Below are 21,605 nucleotides of genomic sequence, written 5' to 3'. Positions count from 1 at the left end.
AAATATGACGATTGAAATATTTTGTGCTTGGAAAATTTCGAATGAGGATTTAGTAGAGTAGTAAATTAATATGAATTGTCTTCTATTAGTTTAAATGTAAAAAATCATGATCGAGATATTTTCTTTCACCTTGACCTTGACAGACGCCATTTCCCCTTCAACATTTCGTTGGGAAAGTCATGTATTTTTGTCGCGATTAAGGACGGCGGGTGCCGTCTTTAAATCGACAGCATGTAAACAGATCGTTCCAGTTCGACACGGGGGCCAGTAAGTTATGAAACGATGAATAATAAAATTTATCCATACTAAGCAAACCATTAAACTTTATCTGAAACTCACAGACCACCAGATTTCGTGCACACTAGTCGTTAGCGTTAAACTGTTCCTTTAGGAACATATGATCCGGATAAGTTTGTGGTTCATGTCAATGATGCGTTTTAATAAACTTCTTTCTCATGTACAACATATATCCATCTATATGTATTGATTTGGCAAGATTCAACCATCGTTTGCATTGTGAAAACATTGCTTGAGCACAAATTTTGTGGCATAATAAATTAAATAATTCTTTAATTAGTTTTGGAAGATTATCATGACCACATGCGATAAAATATATTTAACAGCCTCTGTGGATGGGCACCCAGACAACTTTGCTTGTATAAGCAGATCATTTAACATAACAGGAACGGAATGGGTACGTGTTTAGGTTCAGTAACAACGTGCATGTCATATCATCATATTGAAATTGGGGTAACCGAATAGCTAGAGCATTCACTTGTTACACCAAAAGGATGGGTTCAATTCCCTTGAGCACAATGTGTGAATCATATTTCTGGTGTCCCCAGCTGTGATATTGCTGAATATTGCTTAAAGTGGCATAAAACCATACTCACTGATATTGAAATATGTTACTATTGTTAGTGCTCTATGCAGCTTTGAATAAGTTTAAATGTTAACAACAACAAATCAGTGTTCTTATCACAATCATGTGATATATGCAGGGTTTTACGGGATGCGTGATTCCTGCGTATTGGACACAGAAATTTTATGTAGGACCCCCAAACTAAAATCCAGTGTGTCCTTATGGACGTAATATAATTTGTTTCTGGGAAAGAACTTTCTGAGTTTGTAATGATATCCCATATTACAATGTAAACATTCTGTTTCCAATCATTATTCTAATGACATTGAAAGTAACACATATTATAACATAATCATTATCAAATGGGAAGCACCCATGATCATTGATTTCATGCAAATTGATGGATTCCCAATTTTGGAAATGGACTTTAAAAAAATATGCCCTGAGTCCCCAGGCCTCCCAGTTTCGAAGATCTATGTTAAACCCTGTATCTGACATAAATGTCATAGTTCTATTCTCGAAAATCCCACCGTGATATTGATGGAATATTGCTAAACAGCGGCGTAAAACCAAACTCACTCACTATTCTCGAAAAATATTCTTTGTTTGATCGGCTTTCTAGAAGTTGGCGAGTCACAAATGAAACATAAAACTTTATGGATGACAACTTCTTGTTTATTGCATAGAGTGACGTTTTGATGTAGATTGATTCTTACCCCATTATCAAGCTAAAAGTTAAAATTGTGTAACAATCTACATTGAAACATCACTCTATGCAATAAACAAGAAGTTGTCATCCATAAAGTTGTATGCTTCATTTGAAAAGTATTCACTTGGCAGTGATTGCCAAATTCTTTTGAGGTCACAGGCTACTTGATGTATTGTTAAATCAGGGTTTTACATGACGCGTGATTCCTGCGTATTTGACGCAACAATTTTGTTAACGACTCTCAAAATATTATCATGCGAGTCAAGCTTGACACAAATTTTATAGGTGGCCCTCACAATTCAGTTCAATAAAATCGATTTGATAAGCAAAAAATGATATTGTTCGATGATAGTTTGACTTTCACAGAGCTGTCAGATTGTTCCAGAGAACTCAGAGGAGACAGTAATCCTGGCTGTTTGATTTGAACAATGCTGTAGTTTCATTTGGTTGTGTGACATACACAGTTACGTACTAAGATTAACACAAAAATAATGATTAACACAAAGAAATATTAAATTTTCATGACTCCCAAATATTGAAAATGACTCCCAAAAATAAATATTGTGAGTCACCATGACTCCCATTTTTTAGAGTCTGTGTAAAACTCTGTTAAATCTGTTATTCACATTGTGTTGCCAAGTACCGATAGTGGTGATCCGATTAATTGAAATAATCGAAGATTGGTCGCAGTGACTAAACAACCAAGCAATCGATCATGTTTTCTCATAATCAAACACAAACAATTCTGGAACACTTGTTTTCATCAACAATATTTTTCACAAGGTTGGTTTTGTCTGTTACATTTCATAAGCACTACAAGCTCGTTCCAAGTCATGATTGAATTTATCTTAAAGACATCAAGAAATTTATGTTCCTAACATACTAGTCATCCTTTAAAGATGTGAAATTTGCCAAAATCCCCCAAATAACTACATGTTTTTTTCCCTTATTTTTTTGTGCATTAACAAATTTCATAAATGACGCTAACCAATTATTTTCGATGATTGATCGGTGGTTATGAACCAATCATCAATTATGAGATTTTAACCAATTCCCAACACTATTGCCAAGTGTGATTATCCAAATGACATTTATCACAAAGCTATTTGTCAACAGGGTACTATGTTTCATGGAACTAGATATACTTGTAATAACAGTTTTGTTTTGTGGTAAAACATATGTAGCAGCCATAAAATTTCTGAGTCCCATGCTGGGATTCGAACCACTGACCTGATGATTCAAAGTCTGATGCCTTGTCCACATGGCCAAAGAGGTTAACCCGTCAGCAAGCTGACATGGTAAGCATGTCATCTGTGAGATGACTCCACACCCTGCTACATACTTCCCATTCAACAGAAGGCATGTCGCGGCTGCATAGCAGGTTTCTGAGACTCATTTGGCTCAAATTTAATATGAACATGCTCAGGCATTAGGGCCCCATGTAGTGGCCATGAAATTTCCGAGTGCCCATCTGATCTGAAGTCGGATGCCTTGTCCACATGACCAAAGAGGTTAATCCTGTCAGTAAGCTGACAAAGTAAGGATACTAAAGTAAGGCCAGAAATGCTTGGAAAATGCTTTTTGGCAATTATTTGACAATGGTTGATATTTCAGATTCAAAACTCATATATAATCATTCATACCACCTCGACCTAATATGGCATATGAGTAATCACGATGTACCATTCCCTAATCATAATGATTACTCGTAAAATATCGAAAAACTTAGAAAAAAATCCATGGTAGAAACACTTCTAAGAAACAAACTATACTGTGACCCACCTGGCAGGCAGACAGGGTGACAGCGTTATGTAACTCACGGGCAGTGCATGTCAGGGACCATCTCAAAATATCAAGTGTCAGTATCACTGCTGATGGAGGACTCTAGCGGAATTACACCAGGACATTTATTGTATCTTAGCACACAGCACACACGGGGATTTTGCGTTTATACAGTTTATAAACTGCACCGGCGTATGACACCCTTATCAAAGCTATCCAGTTTGTGTTTCCTACCTGGTTTTGATTTTGACACGACCCCTGAGGTAACTGATTTGTTTACAACTTTGTAAACCTGACTATATGTCAAATTAAGGGCTTTACACATTCTATAGTAAACCCTGTCATAGCTGACGAGAGGTTTCCCCCTTTGTTTCTCCAGTATGAAATACTGGAATAAATTTGAAATTAATTGTTCTGCAGAGATATCAAGCATGTTGCCAGTTGAATGTTCATACACGAAGTGAAACATCTATGGGTGAACAAGATTATTATACGATTTGAATTAAGACTTTTTTACGTAATTATTTTGAATTTAACTACTACAACAGTTCCATCTTTTTCACATATAGATGTTAAAAAACAGAACTTGTTACAATCATTTTAGTAATTTAATTAGGTGAGGCTATATGAATAATTATAGTCTGTATTTCAAAACTACAGTTTGTACTTAGAATAATTACGAATGTTGTTAAAACGTCAAAATTTCCTCCTGTGAAGTCACCCCTCAAGTGCATTTTTTCATCTGAGCTTTAATTTCCAACTAGGTAGAGTCGTACATGTATCATATATGCTTTTATCTTGTGTCAAATTCATCATATTGATATTGAAGTCAAAAAGCATTTTCCAAGCATTTCTGGCCTTACTTTAATAAAAGAATTCATAATTATTTCTTTCATTTTCAGATGGGTCTACAGAACTGTAGCTGCTCCAGCCTCCAGGAAAACAATGATAAAAGCTGAAATAGTTGGTTTTGCCCTTTGGTACTGGGTCCTTTATCACTTGATAACACAGCCAGACCATCTTTATGTAAGTTACAATAGGCCCATTACACGTTATTCCAACAGTTGCGTTTCAATAAAGACAATGTCGATAATACTATAGCAATATGTATCAAGTGTCATTTAAATGGATATTATCATATACATCCATCTGTCTTTAAGTTTAAGCAGTTATGCACCAAAAATGTGAATGTTATTAAAAGTCTAGCAGTCTATCTGAAGAGAAATCTACCTGTTTGACTGCTACTTATTGATGTACTATATTTATGTATATGTATTGAATGCGCACAAACAAACAATTATGTATTTTTTGTACTCTGGGCCATGAGGCCATAAACTCTCTCTCTCTCTCATTACACCTTATTCGCGATAACTATACCATCTTTCTCCATGTGGGTCTGTCAACCTGTTCATGTGAACATTCTAGTCAGCCATTTATTATCAAGGTTACTAAATTCTTGGTATGACTTTGAGTAATCAAAGCATTCAGAACTTGAGTTGAGTAAACAGAAGCAAAACTGTTTTAGATATCTGGGTCTTCAGATGTTTCATAAAAAAAGTTATCTTGTCATAGTAAATATCTGATTTTAATGAGATTAGCTTACTTCAATACAGACTGGAGAACAAATGTATTGACTTCACCATGTTTATGTCTGAGAATTATAGATTCAAAGATGTAGATGTACTCAAATTGATGTGTAACCAGCTGGTTACCAAGGTTACAGTACTCAGTTTAATGAGTGAGTGAGTGAGTTTAGTTTACGCCGCACTCAGCAATATTCCAGCTATATGGCGGCAGTCTGTAAATAATCGAGTCTGGACCAGACAATCCAGTGATCAACAGCATGAGCATCGATCTGCACAATTGGGAACCGAGGACATGTGTCAACCAAGTCAGCGAGTCTGACCACCCGATCCCGTTAGTCGCCTTTTACGACAAGCATAGTCGCCTTTTGTGACAAGAATGGGTTGCTGAAGACCTATTCTACCCCGGATCTTCACAGGTCCTCAGTTTAATGAACTTGATTTAACTTGCACCATGTGCATGTATGTTGACCTGGAAACCTATGTGCTCTATGTAAAACTGGGTTGCACCTTTGTCACCATTCTCTTCTGACGGAGGTTACTAGTCATATCTTCCTGGGGCCGTGGGGTAGCCTAGTGGTTAAAGCGTTGCCTCGTCACGCCGAAGACCCGGGTTCGAATCCCCACATGGGTACAATGTGTGAAGCCCATTTCTGGTGTCCCCCGCCGTGATGTTGCTGGAATATTGCTAAAAGTGGCGTAAAACCAAACTCAGTCAGTCAGTGAGTCAGTCATATCTTCCTACGAACCTCTGTTCTAATACGTCCCTTTCATGGTGCGAGTGTTCAGGATTCGTGATTGGTTGCAATCAGATTTAGTTGTGCAATCAGCGATGTTGTTTCAAAAGTGATCATTCGAAAGGCCTCGGTAATGTCCATGTGTTTCGGGAAAACTAGAACCTCTTCACCTGCGCGATGCACAAACGTTTCTTCTAGACATAACTATGGTGTCTCCATCGCTCTCATTGACAATGGACAAGCTAGCCATTAAATGTCTTGTGTGTCACATCAACACAAGTCACTGGCGGAGGAGGGATATTTGTGGCCCAAAAATTAGCTTGTATTAGTCAGGTTGGAGCTAAGTCGATGTAACACATGTTCTGATTGGATAGAAAGAAGGGAGATAATTCATGTTGCGATTTTTGGCCAATAGGGGATCTTACGAGAACTGGAAATATGACCATATTAGAACAGAGGTTTGTAGGAAGATATGACAAGTAACCTCTGTGGGAAGAGAATGCTTTGTCACGTAGATTTATCAAAGTGTAAACAGGCTGGTCAGCTGCTTGTGTCACATTAGTTTTCAACTCTTTGAAATTTTGAATGATGTCATTCAAGCCAACCAAAGTATAAAAGTTACACATAACACAGAGAATAGTGATCTTGTACAGTTAATAATAGGGGTGGGTATTGCAGAGAATTTTCATATTGCGATGCGAAAGCATGTATTGCCATATATTGCAAGAACTTCTTTTTTAACAAAAAAACTACATATAATCTTGATTTATAAAGCAAAAACACAAAAAATGACTATGCTTGATTAAGCTTTAATAAAAATATAAACAATAGTTGCCACAAATAAAAAAGGAAAGGAAGAATTAAAAAAACGGAAACATCCGAAGATTCCGCAAGTGTTACGAAGTTTTCCGAATGCATGTCAAAATACCGGTTTTCGATCAGCGTATCGCAATATGTATTGTTTTCATGTCTGACCCGGTAAATACCGGTAAACCGGTTATATTGCGCAGCCCAAGTTAATAAACACTAGCTCATGCTTGCTGACTTGGTCGATGCTGGCCAAATGTTAAGATCGATGCTCATGATGTCGATCACTGGATTGTTGCTCAGGCTTGGATATTTACAGACCACTGTCGTAGCTGGAATATTGTGGAGTTAGGCGTTAAACAACAAACAAACAATAACCCTGAGAGATGTTGAGTATGTTTAAGGATTATTGTTGATAATATATATGAGAGAGAAAATTGGTAAAAAATGTAATTATTAATGAAATGCTGTTGGGGTTATTTAATATTAAGCAAGTTCTATTGTTTGATTTCAGGGTCACTTCGAATACCCTGACCCCTCCAAATGGACGGATGAGGAACTAGGAATACCCCCGGAATGATGCTGATGTGTGTAGATAGAACATTACTTATGTATGTGTGTGATACAGAGAAAAACTGACTATAGACAGACCAATGTGCATCTGCATAACCAGCTGCGAGGGGACAGCCTTTCTGAACTTTGTGGATAATTGTACATTGGATGTTTGGGAAATATTTGTTACAACAAATAAATAAACAAGTTCAACAATTCAAAGGAATTGTTTTTTCATGTTTTGTTGCTTAATCAGCATTGAGCAATAATCCAGCGGTGTGACCAGTTGACCATGATGATGGCACCAGTGTGTGAATTAGATTCAGATTCTTACTCACCAGGGGTGACAGCTTACATCAAATTTTCTAGCTTCAGTTTGAGGTTCACTGAGGTGTACATGACAAGGAACAAATAACCATTAAATATTCACTAGCGTCAGATAAGAGACATTCAGATTCTCTGGGCGGTGCGGTAGCGTAGTAGTTCAGGTGTACCTCTTCATACCGAAGATCCAGGTTCGATTCCGAATATGGGCACAACGTGTGAAGCCCATTTCTGGTGTCCCCCTGCCATGATGTTGCTGGAATATTGCTAAAAGTGGTGTAAAACTAAACTCACTCAGATCCTCCAGCCTGACAGAAAGTGTATTTGCTGGAGGCCAGTGGCTGTTTCACACACGTATGCATACTGTAATAAAAATTAAGTTGGTGATACAGGTCACCAAGCCTCAGCACTCCATCCATTCAGTGAAATTTTACAACAAGCACATGGGTCCAGTTTGATAAGTGGTGTTACAGGCTATAGTTGTTTCACTTGAACATCAGCATAATCAGGCTACAGCTCCATCACCCTATGCACCCTAGTCAAAGTATATTGTTTTCACAAAGTCTGCAAAGTGTCAAAAATAAAGTTCTCTTATTCAAATATATGAAAAAATACTCCAAGAACACTCGATTGGTGGTGGTAATTTTTTTTAGTGATATGAATTCCAAATGCCTGTTAATAATTGATTGAGAACTGAATAAATCAGTGGTGGACAGTCAGGTCATGGTATCATTTCTCAAACTACCACAATGAAACAGCTAAAAAAAAATGGCTGCCAAGTACACTACCTCTGAAAGGAACTCGTTGATTGGTTTAATTTGCTGTTTAACACCGCACTCAACAATACTCCAGCTATATGGCAGCGGTCTGTAAATAATCCAGTCTGGACCAGTGATCAACAGCATGAGCATTGATCTACATAGGTGGGATACGATGCCATGTGTCAACAAGGTCAGCGAGCCTGACAACCCGATCCCGTAAGTCGCCTCTTATTTTTTGTCAATAATATACTGAAAGCCATTAAAAACGCAATTGGTATTTGTTGTCCTGGAACTTACAAAAATTCTATTGAAGATTTTTTTTCCTGCAATTCACAGGATGTAGAGATAAAAGGCTGTTATTCTGGCCAATTTCGAGTTCAAGTCCCCGAGCATTCCTCTCACATGAACTTCGATGCTAAAAATTGAACCTTTGACATTTCTTGTAAACACAAGCACATTCATGAGATATGTGCACGTGCATTACCTGCACCCAGTCCCTTTAAAAGCACAAGGAATTGCGAAACTCAATCACTTTGAAAAAATGCCACGCTTGACACTTGGTTGTAAGACGAAAAGGAATTAGATTATCGGTATGGTCAGCCAAGGTGCTTCAGATGTGATGATTGCCAGGCACTTTAAATAATGTGCATCCATCCACTGTTAGTCAACTCAGACAATGTTTTCGGGCTACCGGAAGTGTTGCTGATCATCCATGACCTGGTGCACCACCTGTGACGACAGCTCGACAGGACCGCAATATCCGAGTTTCACACATGCAAAATCGGTTCCAAACAGCTGCTGATACAGCAAGGAGGACAATTGGGACAAGACAACGTCATGTCAACACCCAAACGGTGCGAGGACGCCTTGCTGCCTTCAACATCCGGTGTCGTCGTCGCCCGTACCCTGGTCCAACTTTATTGTATTGCCACAGAGTTGCCAGACAGCGATGGGCAGCTAATGGGGCCAATCTTGGCAACAGTTTGTGGCGAGATGTCATTTTTAAGATGAATCCAGGTTTAACGTATCCTTTGCAGATGGATGTCAACGGATTTATCGACGTCGAGGAGAAAGACTTGCGCCAAACTGTGTCCTTGAACATGATCGTTTTGGAGGGGGTGGTGTCATGATCTGGTGTGCTGTCAATGCCTGCTTCCGATCCCAGATGGTAGTGGTTAACGGCAATCTGAATGCTCAACGTTATGCGGACAATATCCTTTCTTCCGGCTGTACTCACAATGATGGATCAACATGGCGGTTGTAACCATTTTTTGTTTCAGCATACAGCCAGGGTAACAAGGGACTTTTTGAATAATGAGAATGTTTGTGTGATGGACTGGCCTTCATTGTCCCCAGAACATGACATGAACCCAATTGAGCATCTGTAGGATGAACTTGGACGGCAAGCTCGAAATCAACTTGTGCCAGCAAGGACAGTTGCTGAATTGACACAGGCCCTTTAACAGCTGTTGCTGATAATGTCTTTCAATGCCCCGGAGACTGCAAGCATGTCTTGCAGTGCATGGTTGACACACACGATATTGACTGCAAGTGACCCCTCCTTTGTTTGATGTCATTGTTGCGTCACTGATGTTGTTGTTGATTGGACATTTTCAGCTGAAATCATCCACAGATGTTCATATCTGCCAGTTACATTTATATATGTTGACATTTGTGTGAGTAAAGAAAGTATGAATGTCAAATTGCGTTTTAAATGGCTTTCAGTATATATGATATGTTGGAGACATAAAACACGCGAGTTTAATAAAATCTTTATCGTATGATGTCATCTTGAAATAATCGATGTTTAATCCATAATTTCGCTCTATGAAGAAGATTTACTGTCACTGCAGGGAATACAGAAACAGCGAAACTTTGGGCGAAACCACTTCATCATATATGTAACGTTAGTCTATAGTTCATTGAGAAAAATAAAAGAAATAGAGCGTCAATGCATTGAGCTTGAAAGTAGTTCCTACTAGGTGACCTCATTTGCATATTTATGAGATACTGATTTATCTGATTGGTTTATTGCCTTATAAGGTTGCCTTTATTATATGTGAGTTAATAACCACATTTACACCATTGGAGAAATATATGGAGAAACTCTGACCTGAGTTTTTTTATGAATTGTATCAACACAGACTGGATGAAATCCGAATGTTTTAAGGCTGGTCGAGGTGACAGAATATTTATCAGCGAGTGTTGACATGTTTGATTTAAAATAGAGACGATGGTGAGAATTATTTTTATCCTCCAACATTGTACATTTAAGCTTGAATTCAGGAGCACTATCACTGGCATGATTTGAAAAACAAGTTAAATTGACGAGATAAGTGATGTCATTTAATTATGACGTCATGGTAACAATGACGCCAAAATGATCTGATAGCACTGTGATGCAAGTTCATTGGACCATGTTTTGCTGATGTCACGAAAAGGGACGTCTTCAGTTAAATCACTTTTGGGTGATAAATTCTGTTATTCCAAGTCAATCATATGTACTCAGGGTAGAAGATAGATTCAGAAAAATTAAATGGGGTGTCTCCTCTGCAAATTAGTAACGTTATTTACAATGGATGCGTATATTATCGCGTCAGGTTGATGCAAAATTTAGCAATCTTACAAAATAAATTTTGCTTGGGACAGTCTAGTTTCGTAATGATAAGCATTATCGAAAGCCCAAATCAAAACTACAGTTTTGTTTTTCAGTTTATTACTTTTTTTGGCTTGGCGTTCTCACGTGGGTATTTACCTGCCGCTTCTTCGATCTGTGTAAGTCCATGATTAGAGTTACGTCCCTTACCTCATATCACACGGAAGTGGAATATGTTCAAGACTCCATTTCAATGAAAATGGCGAATACATCTCATATCCAATTCGAAGGTTGGAGTCCTGACCAAGTAGCTGCCTGGCTCAGAGGTACAAACATGTTCTCACTAGACAATTCTGTCAGTAGCTTCAGCTGCCTGAGTGCTGCACACACCTGGGACAGACATGATTAAAATGTCGTTTGTCGCACCGATGCCATTCTCAACTGTTACCATATTATCAATACCAGTGATTATCGATGTCGCGATAATGAGAGTTTAGGATTTGAGAACTGCTATGAAATTGAACATGTAGTAAGGTATTGCATATTCATGCAGGAAGATTGGATAAAATGTTCAAGTGCAGGTTTTACTGGAAGCAAAATAATGCATCCTATGCATATCAAATTTGAAAGTAGACGTACACTATTAACCGTGCAGGTAAGAGCATATTGTTGGATGTTGGAATATCTGATGTAGACAAGGCAGATCTGATATTTCATTTCTGATACGAACGTTTAGGTACTCAATACTCACAGTATTGCATTTTATTATCCTTAAGAAGATGTATAAAGCAGTGTATTACCCTGTCAGTGTCACAGAAGTATGTAAAGTCTTATGGCAGCTCATGGCTAATCTACTAATAGTCTTAACAGAGACCATATCTATTATATGGTCTCTGGTCTTAACAAGAATTTGATTGGTTTGAATTCTTATCAGCTGATAAGCCAAGTATTTGATAGCCTGTTTAAATTATGGACTGGGTGTTAGAAAAAAATGTCTCATCAAACGTTATGGAACACCAGATCCTTTCACAGGGCTACAGATCAGGGGCGTACACGCCTAATGTACGCCTCAAAATCAATTAAGTACGACATAATATAAGATTTCAAGCGTATCGTGTACGCACATAAATACCTTTGTACGTCTAACATTTAATTTCCGTGCGTATCGCGCAAATGGAAATCTATTTCGGATAAATACTTGTCAAGTTTCTTTTGCGAAACACGATTTGACACATGAGGAAACCCCGACAGTAGGAATCACTTGCGTTGCCATGCAACGCTATGCCTCACTATTTTTCGATTGGCTAAAAACTACATTGTTCCTATTTATATCCAGTCTGACCTGACATTTCGCGCATCACATGGTCGTTCAGTTATTTCTCACGCGTCTTCAAATACAAACACATGGTTGGAAATAGTGATCGATGAATCGTCCAGACAAACCACATCACCAACTCGCTCACACAAAAAACATGTCAGTACTCCTTCAAAATTCTAAGTACACCTCCACTTGCAATATGATGTGTAAGTACACTCGCACCCCCAAAAGTTATCTGGAGCCCTGTTTCATATCAGTCTAGTTAATCTGTCATGTCATAATATATTGTTGTAATGTGAAAAATATCGAGTGTTCTTTAACATGTCTTGGGTGCTATTTATCACACAAGTGTCACTGATAAGTGAAGGTAATATGCAATTGACATGCAGTCAGTAACAAAACAGATTCTATTTGAATTTATCCAGGATTTTAAACTAAGTAGCCTTGTCAGGCAATCTGAAACAATGTTGATATTTTGCTGAAATTACCAATGGAATACAGGTCATCTGTTAACATGATTTAGGAAATTTGTCATTCTATTTTGAGATTTTATACTAACATTTGTAGCACATTTGGCCCCAATTATTGGGTTTTGTGTTTATCAGACATGATATGTATGTGATATTTTGACTGGTTTGCTTGGAACTGATGCAATGCGACCATGGACTAAACAAAAACATAGATATCAGGGTTGTTGCAGGGCAAAATGTCAGCATACTTCAGGGGTGGAAATAACCCATTGCACGACGTCTGAATCCAGTGTTTTTTCTGTCGGGCAAGCAAGTTTGTATATCACACTGTACCGGTGTCCAGTTGACTTTCCAATGTTAATTATGTTGTTTATTTAAAAAATCAGCAGGAAAACGGTCGGTATAGTGGAAAAATTATCAGGGCAAGTGGCATTACATGTGCCACTGTACCGGAGTACACTATCAATTTTAAAGTTATTTCCACCCCTGTACTTAGATCAAAATAATGATGTGATGAACAGTATTGAAAGAATAACAAACATGGGGACTACTCACTCTGTTGTACAAAAACATAACTGAAGAATGTGACCATGGTTCATTCAGTTCAGTTTATGAGGTGATATTCATGGCAAAAATAAGAAGTCCCCATAATCATTGATTGTTGTAACTTTATCTGAAAAAGAGTTTACTTAGTGAATCCTCGCTGGATGTGCGTTATCATACTCATTCTGTCAACCACTGGTTTGTCCTGCCCAGGCAGATTAATATTCAAAATAATGCTGATCATGGCACTGTATTTTGTTCTTATTCCAACCTTGCATGATGGTTTGGCCAAAATTGTGAACATTTCAGGAATTTATCCTCACCTACCCTGAGGTTGATGTTTGACCCTAAACCTGCAGAAAATTGCAGTAAATATTAGAGCTAAAAGGTCTCCAAACTGACAAAAATATGACCACTTTAAAAAATCCAATTTTGAACATATTATGACTTCCCCCAATTTTTTCTGCAAAGGCACTCTTTTTCAGAAATCTCTTTATGTTTTACCATTTGATCTTTTAGTATCTTCTTTTTTAGCCTGACCATGGTTACTGAATAAACTGCATAGTATTTGAGAGATCAATTTTGTTCATTGGCGCTGTTCTTGTAGTTGTGTTCTGAAGTGGTCAGTTATTGTGTATTTCATGTATTCCAGGTCTGGACGAGGCAGTTGGTCAGTATGTCCAGCATTTTCACAACAACGGCATTGATGGCAAGAAACTCTTGATGATCACCCACTCAGACCTCGAAAAACTCAGTGTCTCAAAACTAGGTCACCAGGAGCTGATATTGGAAGCTGTAGACCTTCTGAGAGCAATGGTTAGTACATGTATATTTCAGTTTCTATTCTGCATGTGTAATCTGTGTGCGAAATATGCTTTATGTTGAAAAGTGCATGTTAAATTTCCAAATCATCATCATCAGCAGCATGTGTAACACCATGCACTGTAGTATAGTCCTAGGCCAAATGTTAGAAAAGTCCCTATCTTTCAGGATCTCTCAGCAGCAGTAAAAGCGTTATCCAGTAATTGGTATGACAACTCCCACCCTCCAGAGATTCTTGTCAATGTGGAACTAGACACAGAATGTATCAGGTTGCTGAAAACAAACAAGGTTTACCCCTCTGTTGAAACAGTGTCCACATGTTCATAGACCAACTGCATGAGTATTAACCACATGGTTTAATGGAGGGTGACAAGCACTGGTGTTCAACATGATCAGGATATGCAGTATGGGTGATATTACCTGATAATGATGTTATCTCTACATTTGGCCTAGGAGTAAGTAGGGAGGCATATCAATATAGGTCACAGAGATTGATAATCGTTAACTAAATAACGGTGTGGTGGAGGAGCCCAGTGTTTAAAGCGTTCGCTCATCACACCAAAGACCCAGGTTCTATTCCCTACATGGGTACGATGTGTGAAGCCCATTTCTGGTGTCCCCTACCGTGATATTGCTGGAATATTGCTAAAGGCTGTGTAAACGTCACTGACTCACTCTACGCGGAATGTCGCGGGTTCGATCCCCGACCACGTCATACCAAAAGACGTTAATATGGTACTTGTTGGTCCCTGCCTGGCACTCGGCATTAATGGGTACAACAAGGACTGGTCGGCTCGGAGTCAGTATAATGTGTCTGAGTGGGGTATTCATGCTTCACTGCGGCATGGTATCTCAGTGGGCTAGCACTATTAAACCAGCTTCAGTCTGGGCTAGTACAAGCAGCTGCACTTTCATATACACACACATGCACGTCGTCATATGAGCGAAATATTCTCCAGCACGACGTTAAACCCCATTTCACTTCACCTCTTGTATTCACGACTACGAAATGACGGTGACTGACTACATTAACTTTAGTGTGTAGGATCTGTAATAACAATCCGTGTCAGTCAGACAATCAACAATAAGACCCCAATATACAAATAACACAGACCTGTATTCGAGTATTCTGCTTTTAATCTTTTTTGTCAATACGGTGGTCTTTGACATGTCTGATGACATTGTGAGGGTTAGTAACAAATACATCCCCAGCTATGAATGTAGCATCCCATAGATGACGTCCTGACCTTGTCAGTTTGCTGACGAGGTTAACCTCTTTTCGTCATGTGGACAAGGCTTTCAACTTCGGATCAGAAGTTCTGTGGTTCGATTCCCAGCACGGGACAGGACAATTTTATTTTATGCTGCCCAATGTGGAGTTGACCACGTTCATATGAAATTTGAGCAAAAGTCTCAGTACCCTCCTATGTGGTTCGGGATGTGCCTTCTGTTCACGGGGGAATATGTAGCAGGGCGTGGAGTCATCCCATAGACGACATCCTTGCCTTGTCAGCTTGGGGTTAACCTCTTTGGTTATGTGGACAAGGCGTGTGACTTCGGATCAGAAGTTCCGTAGTTTGATTCCCAGCACGGGATACGGAAATTTTATGGCCGCTACATGAATTTACTGGAACATTGCTATAGGTGCTACAGGGCTCCAGATAATTTTTCAACATCAGGAGTACGTACTCCTTATTTTTTCAATATAGAAGTACTGGAAAAACTTAAGAGTACATTTAGAGTACTGAATGGAAATTAGTAATCAGTATTCTTGTGTTTCGTTTGGTATATGCACCACAACATTGCTACTCTTGTGTAAACAGGTCAATAAACAATAAAACAATACTTTTTCATATAAATATGTCTGTAAATGATTCGTAAACCATTGCTGTGGTGCATATCTGCTACGTTTTCAAAATTATTTCCTACCGTATCGTGCATATTTTTTATCCATACATACGTCGATACGGCCCTTATCTGGAGCCCTGGTCCTATATCCCACCCACTCATGCCTCCTGCGTGTCTCCACAGCGTTACGGCCACGACACCGAGAACCTGCAGCACTTGGCCCTCCAGCTGGGATGCAAGGCTCGCAGCCTCCACAACATGGTCCAGGCCATCACTGGGGAGAACGACAAGAACCGTGCCAACGTCTCGCATCACGACCGCCGCAAACAGCTCACCGTCGAGGTCCTGTCTGCTATGGCCGACCTCCTGTCAACGCTCAAGTGTCTAGTGTCATGGCTCGACAGGTAGGCTTGTTTTGTATTTAGATTCTTCTTTGAGCGGCATTTTAGAAGTTGGGAAGTACAATATAGAACAAACTTTATGGATAACAACTTCTTTTATTCGTAAGTGAAACATTTCGATACAGATTCTTGTACCATTGTCAAGCATGTTGTCGCACTCACCAATAAAACAAGCTGTTATCCATAAAGTTTGTTCTATATTGTATTTAGATGGTAAACGTTCTGCGTTTTGACATATGAGGTTGTCCTACTGTAGAATCTGTACCTGTTTTTGATTTGGAGTGAGCTCTTGACTGTCTTTAGAAATTCATTTCAGTCAGAATCAAGATTCTTAATAATTTCTTCAGTGTCATGGTAGAATAAGTAATTAGTGCTGTGTATATCAACAATATATGATTGATATCCCACTTTCAAGTGAAATAAAACTATACTGCAACTATAGTCCGCTTGGCTCAAAAGCCGACCGATGAATTGCAATCTAACTCGAAAACTAATAAACATAACATACTCAATGAAACGCTGATCATAATCAAAACATCATACCCACTCTGTGAGGTTTTTGCAGAATTTTTGTCCTAAAAATAAAAAGTTGTTTAACAAACTATCATTAAAATATTGACACAGTTCACTGTTTGTTACGAGGGAGGAGTGCAGAGAAAGGGACAGCCAGGTGTTCAAGAAGCACGCTCACAGACAAAGTTATTGATTCATTAACCAGTGCTGTGCCATCTCCATCCGCTCTTTAACACCTGGCTGTCCCTTTCTCTGCACTCCTCCCTCCTACTTATTTTGCTCTGGTTCAGTTTTTTATGCTTAACCTCAGTAGGCATTCCCTTTCTATTCTCAATTCAATTCCATCCCCTTAATCACTATTCCACCTTCTTGGGGGCTCTCGTTGTATAACCTCGCTTTTGGGTATTCAGCCATTCCTCCTAGGAATCGGGCTATGCCCCCAAGGCAGCTCTTCACCAACATGTCCGGGCTTAACAGCCAGGACACCTCCCGCGCTTACATTTTCACGGGTTATCACCCATTAATAGCTTCGAGATGAGCCAGCCCCCAATGTATATCTTCATATATATGTGCAAAAAACTCAACAAATTTAAACTTTTACTCGTGTCATGTTTTCTGTTGTTGCACAAATGAAAGACTGTTTTCAAAATGACATCAGATTGAAACAGTTTAGTTTTGATTTCAGAGCCCCGTTTGAAGGTATCCATGACATGTGTTTGTTGAGGAACTCCATCGTGAAGTTTGGGATGGAGCTCGTCCATGCTGCACAGCGAGACTCCAACCTGACAGAGACGGAGGAGTCCATTATGAGATCGGTGAGTACATCGTATATCACTCATCAGTACATCAAGGCTGACATCAGGTCAGTGAGAACATCATGGCAGACGTCTGATCTGTGAGTGGATCATGGCAGACTTGATTATTACATCTGTGAATCTATACCTTGGTCGATATTGGACCTGTGAGTATATTGTGGCAAACTGATTATCATTATTATTATTTTAACATGTATATTTCCATTGACCAGTGTCGGACGTTGTTTGAGATCTGCGATGACCTGGTGATGAACTCCAAGGAGCCGCTGGTGGTGCAGCCTGCATCACTAGAGGTCGCCACCATCAGGAAGAAACAGCCGGAGGAGCTGGTGAGTGTCTGGCAGTGAGGGGCTGCATTGTACAGGAGTCCTGTACTATAGTTCCTACTGTCGTATCTAACACTATTAACATTGTCAATACCTTTTTGAACTGATTACAGAATTAAAACATGATGAGACACACTACTTTTGCAATTTTTCATTCTTGTTATTTAATTTTCAAAATATATGTAGAGTTAGGGTTCTTATTTACATGGAACTTTTGTATTCTTGCAGGGTCTGCATATTTCCTCCTCATATTATGGAATTCATGCTATAAGCGGAATAAAGGAATTGGTAAGATTTATCATGTTTATGTTGCCTTTGAAATGTTGTCAATAGCCAAACTGACAATTGTTTGTCAGGACGTGATAAAGATGCTTGGAGATTGACCAGGTCTGAGTAGTGATTGGAGAAATTTAATGGGAAAAGACATAGCTGACAGTTGAAATTAATGATAATTATAAATGTTGTGTTATCAATGTCAGCTATTTTCTTGCTTGTCCTAAGTAATAACCATCATTTTAGACATTTATATGAAAATAACATAAGTCTGCTACTCTGAGACTAGTAAAGTTCAGAAAGTACTGGTGATATTTCAGTTTGGTATACCACTGGTCATTTACAAAGGAGTATGTTGGTGAACTTGTTAAAATGGAAACTGACAAAACCCAATTTGATACTGCTGGGTGTTGCTCAAGGAACATATGATGATTATGTACATGTTCGTCTTACAACTGGGGTAACCTAGTGGATAAAGCGTTCACTCGTCATGCGGATACCCGGGTTCGATTCCCCACATGGGTACAATATGTGAAGCTCATTTGTGGTGTCCCCCCACTGTGATATTACTGGAATATTGCTAAAAGCAGCGTAAAACTAAACTCACTCACTCACTAGTCTTGCAATTTGTCAGGCGGGTTTAATAGAGCCGGAAGAGGGTTACTGTGTGATAATGTTGTGGAGAAATGTTGTGTTGTAAGTGTTGTCGTTTTGTAGAGTCCAGCTGACCTGTGCAGGAAGATTGAGAAGGGCGATGAGGTCATCCAGGTCAACTACCAAACAGTGGTGAGTAGACAGTGACCCATTGGGGAGTCTGGGTTACGTGCTGCTTGTAAGGGTTTTTAGTACGATGAGAGCCAATAGCACAGACATCTGAGACACTGCAATTTGCTGGGTAGAGTTATTTCCCTTGGGCAGAGTTATTTCCCTTCTGAAGAGCAATGAGATCATACAGACAGTGACCCAATGAGGAGTCTGTGTTTCAATAGGTACTCAGCAACCTGAGCTGCTTGTAAGGGTTCTTCAGATATTGAGGACTGTCAGGGCACAGTCATCTGAGGCACTGCAATTTGTTGTGTAGAGTTGTGTCCCTTGGTCAGAGTTGTTTCCCTTCTAAAGGGCAAGGCAGTCATCCAGGTCAACTACCAAACAGTGGTGTGGAGACAGTGACCCATTGGGTAACCTGGGTTTGCATAGGTCCCGAACAACCCATGCTGGTTGTAAGGGTTCTTTGTATAGTGGGCACAGATGTCTGAAACACTGCAGTGTGCTGTGTAGAGTTGTTTCCCTTGGGAAGAGTTATTTCCCTTCAGAAGGGGAATGTCACACAGGTCATCTACCAAACAGTGCTGATCGTAAAGTGATTTGATGAAGAGTGTGAGTTAGAATAGGTCCTGAGCCATCTGTGATAGCTGAAAGTTTTTTATTTATATATATAGACCTTTCAATTGATAAGATGATATGGCAGGAGATAGATGAGAATGACCTTGTAAAGGTATTCCTCCTCGGTAAACAGACTAAACAAGACAGATGTGTGGATGACAAAGAGCGTGACGTGGATGGCTACCTACAGGACCAAATGCGATATTAGCCAATTGCGGCCCTCGGTAAAGCATGGAAACTTTGGTACTTCCTCCCACGGAGCCAGCAGTCAGGAATGTTTAGGGCTGCCGCCGTAAAGCATATGCCAAGTATATACCTAGTTGTGGCAGCGCTTGCTGGTTAGTCCCGGCTGCACCATGCCCACCGCGACCTATTTTATTAAGAAAAATGGACTTCTGGATACACCTTGTTTATGTTCTGTACAATGATGGCTTAACATAAGTAAAAATTACCAACCTCAGCCTTCCCCGGATGCTGCCAGCCGACATGCCCAAATTGCGAGGTGGACCCTCATTCCAGGTAGTGGGAGATGCCCGGGTTAAATGATACCACCCAATCGCCCTAACTGCCCCTGTACCACGTTCCTCAGCCGCCGATTGATCTTTCGCTTCAGATCGAGGGCCTGACGCCGTTGGTCGTCGGCTCCGCCAGCCGTGCAAGCAGCATCGGGCGATCAGGATAATCGCGGGCAGCTGGGCAGCGCGAGGCGCATGTAGAGGAGATCCTCGCACATCATGTCATATAGCGCCTTTGAGGGGACTCACACAGGTCATTCGCATCCGAGGTGGATCACAATGAATGACCTGCATGGGCCCTCTCGCTTAAGTAGACTCTCAATCCTGCCTCTGAGGTCGGGCCTACTTGAGGCCCCCTTCGACGCACTCAGATCACATCCCCGGCGAGGCCAAGGCTGCTCCATTGCGCCCAAGATGTTTCGGCCTCACCATGTAAAGCTGGAGCCAATCACCCAAGCCGCCCTGCACCCCATAAATGCTTACGCTTGTGCGCCAGGCTGATGAATGCGGATATACGACTGGTATCGCTTAGATCTCCAGTGGCCAACTTCCTGCATTTACTCTGATGGGATGCCTTGTAACGCTGCCGTGGTTGCTGCCCTATGCGAAAATGAATGGAAGAATACATTTTAACATTAATGGGTCTTTGTCAGCACTGCCTGAAACTGAAATCTTGTTAAAGGAGTGAAGTTTGTATGTACAAATAAATACCCGTCTGACCGCGGGTCGCGACTGATAAAACCGTATGCGGAGGGCTTTGCCAGGCTAGGCATAGCATAGACTCGAACTGCCTGGATGGCAATGCGTGTGCCCTGGCCCTGTTGGTCTGTTTTGGCTGCCCGTGAGTACCAACCTCCAGGTAGGATTGGTCGCTAGCCACGGATAAATCCGCTTAGCAACACTCGCGCTTGGCTGTGATGAGTCATTACCTGAATCTGCCACTACCTCGCTTTACCCTGGAAAACCCAAAAATGTCAGTAGATATGCTGCCGAACAGCGTGGCTTCATATGTAGACTTACAAACCGTGGGAAGGAGTTGCACAATGCTCGTAATAAGATCCACCGTAATAGGCTGTCTCCTGTCCAGATGACCGACGACGTCCTGACATCCCCTGCAATGGCTTTCTGCACTAGAAAAGGATTAGACATGCACTGCAAGGAGTTGAGCTTTATGGATGGAGGACAAGGCTGAAATGTAGGAGCCGGGCGTTGCTCGGAGACCTACCTGATAACGCAGAGATAGGCTATAAAATGTAGCATATGAACTAAAGGGACTGGCCATAGGTCAGGCAGGGGAGTACAATCACCAAATCCCTCGCGAGTGACTGAACTGCTGACTCATATGTCCTCCAGGTGTTTGCTGCCATTGAGTTGGCTACCAGACTGCTTACTTCTGCCATTAGATGAGCCAGATGTCCGCTGGGATTGCAGAGGCCTGTTGATCCGCCTGAGGGGCTGCAGCTCCAAAACCGTGACCTCCTGAAATCCTCGAAGAGCCGTCTGCTATTATGTTATTCTGTGAGGGTATATAACGTGCCTTGAAGTGGGATGTTGTTTTGTAAGCATATCAGGACCATACGCCTGAGCAGTTTCATTACCCTTTTTGCTGTGTGCCTATTGATGATACTCACCACGCCTGGTTGTCGGAGAACATTAGCACTCTTT

General features: G+C 40.3%; 2 protein-coding genes across 2 annotated transcripts in view; both read left to right on the top strand.

Annotated features, from left to right (window-relative positions):
• The first annotated feature begins 102 nt into the window (after window positions 1–102).
• LOC124277828 (NADH dehydrogenase [ubiquinone] 1 beta subcomplex subunit 2, mitochondrial-like) lies at window positions 103–7,254 on the top strand. Its single transcript, XM_046713541.1, has 3 exons — window positions 103–267; window positions 4,256–4,379; window positions 6,995–7,254. Exons 1-3 carry the CDS (start codon window positions 107–109, stop codon window positions 7,058–7,060), a joined length of 351 nt encoding a protein of 116 aa, XP_046569497.1. The 5' UTR covers window positions 103–106; the 3' UTR covers window positions 7,061–7,254.
• A 3,671-nt stretch (window positions 7,255–10,925) lies between these two features.
• LOC124277825 (CNK3/IPCEF1 fusion protein-like) overlaps window positions 10,926–21,605 on the top strand; it is a 62,446-nt gene continuing 51,766 nt past the window's right edge. Inside the window, 7 exon segments of the mRNA XM_046713539.1 lie at window positions 10,926–11,039; window positions 13,697–13,860; window positions 15,898–16,118; window positions 17,314–17,443; window positions 17,656–17,772; window positions 17,998–18,057; window positions 18,760–18,828. Of these exon segments, the coding sequence (XP_046569495.1) occupies window positions 10,967–11,039; window positions 13,697–13,860; window positions 15,898–16,118; window positions 17,314–17,443; window positions 17,656–17,772; window positions 17,998–18,057; window positions 18,760–18,828 (834 nt within the window). The 5' untranslated portion in view covers window positions 10,926–10,966.

Source organism: Haliotis rubra, unplaced genomic scaffold (genome assembly GCF_003918875.1).
Source record: "Haliotis rubra isolate DU_JTF1 unplaced genomic scaffold, ASM391887v1 Scf228, whole genome shotgun sequence".
Taxonomy (NCBI): domain Eukaryota; kingdom Metazoa; phylum Mollusca; class Gastropoda; order Lepetellida; family Haliotidae; genus Haliotis; species Haliotis rubra.
The sequence above is the reverse complement of the archived record's forward strand: the minus strand, read 5'-3'. Positions and strand labels throughout refer to the sequence as shown.